General features: G+C 36.7%; 1 protein-coding gene across 1 annotated transcript; it reads left to right on the forward strand.

Moving 5' to 3' along the window:
* Positions 1-595: 595 nt before the first annotated feature.
* LOC125246587 lies at positions 596-1,867 on the forward strand. Its single transcript, XM_048157562.1, has 2 exons — positions 596-895; positions 1,195-1,867. The coding sequence occupies exons 1-2, from the start codon at positions 828-830 to the stop codon at positions 1,766-1,768; spliced, it is 642 nt and encodes a 213-aa protein (XP_048013519.1). The 5' UTR covers positions 596-827; the 3' UTR covers positions 1,769-1,867.
* Positions 1,868-7,781: the final 5,914 nt, after the last annotated feature.

A 7,781-nucleotide genomic window follows, 5' to 3' on the forward strand; every position in this document is an offset into this window, starting at 1 on the left:
TACAATGAACATTTCCGATCTGCCAAATAGATATTTTAGAGATTTATTTGAGATTATTAGATTTGAAATTAAAACTCAAAAAGCAGAACTTGTCATCTTTTATATTCTTTTAAAATTAGGGATTTACTGATATAAACATTCTTAAAACATTGATAATTATTTTCATATAATGGATGATAAATGCTATATGTTAAATATTAAAATCCTATAATATTGTGTGGGTGAAAATCAAAAACGAAAATGCAAGAATCTAAAACAAAAAAAAAAAAAAACAAACAAACAAACAACAAAAAAGTGCTTATTTAAGGTCATTAACAGACAGCATTATTGAACGAAATATTTATTAACCTGTGGTTGGCCAGACGGCCTTTTCATGTCTAAGTGGTTGGTTTTGGCAAGAATAATCTATGTGCGCAAGATTTTATGCCTATACAAGAAAGTCTGCATGATACTTTGATATCAGCCACAGCTCTCTCTCTCTCTCTCTCTCTCTCTCTCTCTCTCTCTCTCTCTCTCTCTCTCTCTCTCTCTCTCTCTCTCTCTCTCTCTCTCTCTCTCTCTCTCTCTCTCTCTCTCTGTCGGAGTGCGTGTTGGGAGTGTGTGCGTGTGTGAGAGAGCGTTAGCAAATTGTTTGCTTTACTCAAGCTGATTTTTATTTTTTTTCATTCTTTTCTTTTCTTTTTCTCTTATGGGTTTTTTCTTTCATGCCTCTGAACACGGTTTTTAGGTTTAGGGTAGTTGTTTAGTTTATATTGTGTGGTGTGTGCGTGTGTGAGGCAGTATGGCGTCTCCCTCCATGGGGGGAGCGTCGCCTATCACTCTTCGAAATGGTTTCAGGTGTGCCCCGGAGGCGAATACCTCTATTGAGGATGTTCTCCTTGCTGTTGGAGCTAAGGTTGGTCATGATAACATTAGTTCTGCTTCAAGAATGAATAAGGCAGTTGTCGTTTTTTTGAAAAATGAAAATCAAGTTAAAAACTTGATTGAAAGCGGAATATGGATTAACGAAACGTATGTGCCTATTACACCATTGTCGGCACCGGCAACGAAGATTGTAATCTCTAATGTACCCCCATTCGTTGGTAATGAGAGTATTATTAAAGAACTAACTAGATTTGGCAAAGTTGCCGGTGCTATAAAAGAGATTCCGTTAGGCTGTAAAAACGCTGCACTTAAACATGTGCTATCTTTCAGGAGACAAGTTTACATGTTTTTGAGCTCCCCCACTAAAACACTCGATGTGTCTTTTCGGGTATCTCATGGAGAGAGCTCGTACATGGTGTATGCTAGTACGGAGACTTTGCGTTGCTTTGAATGCGGGGATATTGGACACAAACGGTTCACTTGCCCACACAAAGCACGCAATACTGAAGAGAAAGGCCCATCTGAAACATCTGATAGGCCGCAGATTATCACAGAAAGTGCACCGCAACAACCTGAAAAGGCAGATACTAATACTGAGGTAAGGCAAAATGTTTCTGAAAATATTATGAAAGATGCTGAGATTCCAAGTTGTAGTGATGTTGGTAAGAGTGATGTTTGTGTGGGTTTAGTGCAAGAAAATGAGACAAATGATGGACAAGATGAAGAAATTGATAATTTGTCAGAAGCAACTGTAGAGAGTTGTAGAGATGATGATTCCTGTGTTGATTTTGAAGTGGCAAATTGTGGAAGTGATTTGTATACAGTTGAGCAGATTAATGCTTTCTTGGACGAAACAAAGGGTAAAAGTGTTGAAATTGGTAAGTTTTTTTCCAAATTTGGATAAATTTGTGTTATCCGTTATGAAAGCAAGACAAGAGTGCAGCCTAGAAGTTTTATCCCAGCAGAAAAGAATTTAGATTAAAAAAATATTTAACCACAATTAGGCAAGGAGCAAAACCGGTCAGGGCGAAACGGCCAGGCCGTGAAAAGTAAATCAAAATAAGTGCACAATGGGTATCTCTCTCTTTTCTTGTTTTCCTCTCACACTACTGTTTATTTCTACTTTTTTATCCTATTTTATTATGGATGTCTTAAGGGTGGGGTCCCTAAATGTAAATGGGATTAGGGCTAGTAAGAAATGGTCTTTATTAAAAGAAAGTATAAAATTAAAAGAGATTAATGTGATGTTTCTACAAGAAACACACAGTGATATAAATAATGAAGTAGATTGGGGTTTGTGGTCTGATGGTCAGTTTGTTCTTAGTCATGGGACAAATTTAAGTGCAGGGGTGGCTATTTTGTTTTCACCTGGATTAAATGTAAATATTTTATCTATTAATGAATTAGAAAAGGGGCGGCTTCTTTTAATTAAAGCTAAAATTAAAGATATAACTTTTGTCTTTGTTAATATTTATGCACCAAATATTGGTAAGGACAGAATTAAGCTTTTTGAGATGCTTAAAAATAATCTTGTTTCTTTTTCACAAGAAGATTTTTTGATTATTGGTGGAGACTTCAATTGTACCCTTGATTTTGTTATTGATAGGAATGGAGAAGAACCACATCCTTCGTCTGCTAAAGTTTTAAAGGCAATAATCACTCAGTTAGGGTTAGTAGATGTGTGGAGAGAGAAAAATGAAAATGTAAGACAATATAGTTGGATTAAAGTGGTAGTAGACAGAATTAGTGCAGCACGTCTGGATCGATTTTATTTACATAAAAATCAGTGTAATAGAGTGATAGGTGCATATATCACACCTTGTATTATCTCTGATCATCAGTTCATTACTGTGAATGTTATTCTATCAGAAACTAAACCACAGTTCTTTTATTGGCGTTTTGATATTAAATTAATTCAAGATGTTAATTTTTATGAGAATTTTAAATTGTTTTGGAATTGTTGGGTTGAGGGAAAAAATGATTATGATAATCTTCTTCAGTGGTGGGAAATAGGGAAAACTCAGATTAAGCTTTTCTGCCAACAATTTATGGCACACACTTCTTGTAAAATCAAACATGAAATGGCTAAACTAGAGAAAGATATTTCAGTAATTCATAATAAACTAATTGATCAGAACGATGTGAATTTACAAGATGATCTTGGTGAGAAGAGACAAGAGCTAAGTAATATGTTACATGAAAAGGTAAAAAGAGCTCTTGTTAAATCAAATTTTGTTTCTTTACATGATATGGATGCTCCAACAAAATTATTTTTTAATTTGAATAAGAAGTGTACACATACTAATTATATGCATGCATTACGTAAATCTGATGGGAATGTTACTTCAGATCCTTTGGAAATGAGGAGACTAGCTGTCGATTTTTATGTGGACTTGTATGCTAAAGAGTGCACAGAGAACCTTAATACAGATGAACTTTTTAATAACTTACCTGTGCTGGATGAAGGAAATGTAAAGAATTTAGACTCTGGGCTGACTTTTGCGGAAGTTACAAAAGCAGTGAACCAACTTTCATCTGGTCGTGCACCAGGAATCGATGGACTACCAGCAGAATTTTACAAAACGTTTTGGGGAATAATCGGAAGAGACTTTTTCAATGTTTTACAAGAATGTTATGAAGCTAAGGTTCTACCAAAAAGTTGTCAACGAGCAGTGCTCTCTTTGATTCCAAAAAAGGGAGATCTTTGTCTGCTAAAAAATTGGAGACCAGTTGCTGTTTTATGTTCCGATTATAAAATATTATCAAAGTGTTTGGCAAACAGACTTAAAGGTGTTCTTGATGTGTTAATACAGAAAGATCAAACATATTGTATACCAAAAAGGTCTATTTATGATAATTTGTTTTTAATGAGAGATATTATGGATTATGCTGGAATATATAATGTTGATTTTGGTTTGCTTTCTCTGGATCAAGAGAAAGCATTTGATCGTGTAGATCATCATTATCTTTTTAAGGTTCTTGAGTGTTATGGGTTTGGAGAAAATTTTTTATTATGGATTCGAATATTATATACTGATGCTGTAAGTATGGTTAAAATAGGAGGAGGTTTAAGTGTGCCAGTTCAAATGAAAAGAGGGATAAGACAGGGGTGTCCTATGTCTGGTCAGTTATATGCCTTGGCAATAGAGCCTTTACTTTGTTTATTGAGAACTAAACTAACGGGACTTTTTGTAAGTGAGAAGCCAGAAGCTGAGGCTATTAAACTTTCAGCGTATGCAGATGATGTAACTGTTATAGTTAGAAATGCACATGATGTTCAAGTTTTAAAGGAAGTTTTAAAGGTTTATGAAGGGGCATCATCAGCCAAACTTAACTGGCAAAAAACAGAGGCTTTATGGTATGGTTCTGAAGGAAGCTCTTTACCTATACTCCCAGAAAATGTTAAGTGGGGGAAGTCAGGTATTAAATTTTTAGGAGTGTATCTTGGAAAAGATGAATATAGGATGAAGAACTGGGAGGGTTTAGTAGAGGGAGTGCTTGTAAAGTTGTCTAAATGGAAATGGCTGCTACCCCAGTTATCCTATAGGGGAAGAGTCCTGATAGCCAACAATCTTATAGCTTCCACCCTTTGGCATAAGTTGATGGTTTTGGATCCTCCAAAGAGCATAATAGAAGACATTCAAAAAAATCTTGTTAAGTTCTTCTGGTCAGGACAGCACTGGTTAAAAGCTGCTGTCCTCTATCTTCCAACTTATGAGGGAGGACAAGGACTAATTGACATTTGTTCTAGGATTGCTGTTTTTCGTTTGCAAGTGGCCCAGCGACTTTTATATCATCAGCATCAGAAGTGGATGGATGTAGCATGTGCTCTGCTGCGAAAGAATGGAAGATTTGACTTGGATAAGCAATTATTTGTCATGTCTTTGGGAGGAGTAGCTTTGGAAGGATTGACTGGTTTCTATCAGAGTGTACTGCAAGCTTGGCAGATTTTATCTTTTTCAAGAGAATGGGAAGGATCCAAGCAGTGGATATATGAAGAGCCTTTGTTTTTTAATCCACTTATCTCTGTTGAGATATTGTGTTCTGTCACCATTAGGTCAGCAATATTGAAAGCAGGAATCTCCAAAATATGCCATCTACGCAGGGGACTAGACTGGATTTCTGCAGAGGAATTGGCACATAATGTGGGCTTCAGGTCTGAACGCCTTATCAAGAGGATGTTAGATGATCTTGAGGAGGTGATCCCTGTTTCAATTAAGGATTTTATGAAAGTTTCTTCTGTGGTGAAAAGTGATGCTGGAGATAATGTTCATTTTCCTGAGTTGCATGTTTCAATACAAAAAGAAGATTGGCTGGAAGATGGAAAAAAATTGCTTTCAATGGATGTACCGGAACTGAATCTTTTTAGTATTTTGAGCAGACAAACACTTTACAGAGCTTGTGTAAAAACTATAAATTATCAAACTCTTAAGGATGTAAGAGACATTAAATGGACAATGTTTTTTGAATCAGGTTCTTCCCCGAAAGGTAGCTGGCGGTCCCTGTACAAAAGACCCATTGAAAAGAGGGTGGGTGATCTTCAGTGGAGAATTGTACATGGGATTATAGCTACAAACAGACACAAAGCACTCCTTAATGTTTCAGATGATGAGGGTTGTCCTTTTTGTGGGGTATCTGAAACTGTTTTTCATCTTTTTATTGAGTGTCCACGTTTGGATCAAATTTTGGGTTTAATGGAAAGCTGGAGTATACAGTTTATAGGCAGTTTTAATCAAGAATTGTTTATTTTTGGTCCCAAATATTCAACAAAAAATAAATCCAAAGTGGTCTTATTGAATTTCTTGTTTGGTGCTGCAAAGTAGGGCTGCACGATTAATCGCATGCTATTCTCACGCGCATTTCGTCAGTAAAGCCGGTTCCCTGATTACCGCTAAATCGGCATCACCTGCTTTCAAATGAAGCGGCATTTAATAGACAGAGCCGTAGGTCACTGAAAAGCCACGCAATATCGCGTTCATATCGCAGATGAATCGCCTGCGATAATGAACGCGATATTGCGTGGCTTGTCCGTGAACTACGGCTCCGTCTATTAAAAGGCGCTCCGTTTAAAAACAGGTGATGGCGATTTAGCGGTAATCAGGGAACCGGCTTTACTGACGAAATGCGCGTGAGAATAGCATGCGATTAATCGTGCAGCCCTACTGCAAAGTTAGCAATTTGGTGTACAAGAAGAAATAAAGTAGAAAGTAGGGAAAGTGTTGATGCTGTTTTGATGATGAGAGGTTTTATTAAGAAGAGATTGTTAATGGAATATGCTTATTTTTGCCTCATAAATGATGTTAATTCTTTTTTTCATGTGTGGGGAGTTGATGGTTTTATATGTGAAACTGATGATCAGAGGGGTTTTGTATTTAATTTGTGATTTTTTTTTTTTTTTTTTTTTTTTTTTTTTTTTTTTTTTTTTTTTTTTTGTGTGAAATATATATGTATGTTTGAGTTGTTTGTACTTTTTTAGGTTTTTTTGTAAAAAATTAGGTCTTATGTTTTTATTGTATTATTAAAGAAGACCTAAAAGTCTCTCTTTTGTCAAGTTGTCGACACTAAACTCACCATGCAGAGGGCATTTACACGCTGACAGAGGAGAAGAGCCACTGGCGTACAAACATTCCCCTCAGAGAGAGCAATCATTCGGGTGGCGGGGTGCTGGACTGCCCCTTGTACTTTGTCCACGACCTCTCCACTTCCTAGTCTCCGACTGCATTCGGAGTGACCGTTGGAGTGTAGAGAGGATTTTTTTTTTGGCCATCAGCTTCCGCTGCCAAACTCTGTGGGCACCAAACTGCAGCCTTCCGTCTGCCTGGGTTGATTAGCGCCTTGGCATGCGCTCACCCGCCGCTTTCTCTCACGGGAAGCTTGGCTGCATCGGTCTCTGTGGGTTTCTTTCCAAGTAAACACCTTCCGCACTGAATTTAAGAATGCAAGCGCAATCGCACACACAGAGTCGTTTTCAAGAAGTGAAATCAGGTCTCCCTCAACTATAGTTGTACTAAGTACACGGAAACTATATGCATTTAAAGTAATCATGAAATCAAAATGGCGGTTTGTTTGTTTTTTTATGGTATATTGCAGTATTTATTACAAATGATTTACCTGTGCACATAATTATTTTTTTATTCATGTGTCCTCATAATCTTTAATCAAAATAACTTCCCCTTCCTGTTGCAATGACATCTCTTCTCTTCTGTAATGACGTGTTCATTTGCGCAAGTGCGGGACATTTTTCCTTGTTCCAGAAGCAGTTTCACTTGTAGTATAAGTCATAATATAGAGAAGAAAAGACTATAGTAACTTCCATTTCATGCTGACCTCAAATTGTGTATATAATTAATTATACTATAATTATAATTAAATATAAGTATACATGAAATTATACTTACTTTATGGTGCATAATAAACCAAACTGGACATAATATTAGCCGCTTATCCACCGTCGGGCCAAATGGTTCTAAGAACGCTAAGGAATGGTTCCAGTTATATTTCCACTTGAGCTTGGTTTGGTAATAAATATTGTAAATAAAGGTAAATAATGTTAATTTTCTTGCATAGTCTGATTGTTTTTGCTTCATAAGACCAAAGTGCACAAAGTGACTTCCATTATATGAATCACCAAGGACCACAGTTTCAGCTAAAAATCTTCTTTACTGTTCTACTGGAGAACAAAAAAAAAACTACATGGATGTACTTGGATGGACTGAGGGTGAGTAAATTAAATGCAAATTTTTTATTATTACAGTTTTTCTCAGTCGCTTTGGTGCATTTCTCACATCACTATTTACATTTGCACAACAGTTAGTTCAAGCTCCACAACTGTGGCAGGGAGGGCGTGGTTCAGTGATGTCTGCAGCAGGAGAGAGAGTCGGGAGACGCGTGGTGAGTGAATGGGTTAATTGTAAATC

This window comes from Megalobrama amblycephala, linkage group LG15 (genome assembly GCF_018812025.1).
Source record: "Megalobrama amblycephala isolate DHTTF-2021 linkage group LG15, ASM1881202v1, whole genome shotgun sequence".
NCBI classification, from domain to species: domain Eukaryota; kingdom Metazoa; phylum Chordata; class Actinopteri; order Cypriniformes; family Xenocyprididae; genus Megalobrama; species Megalobrama amblycephala.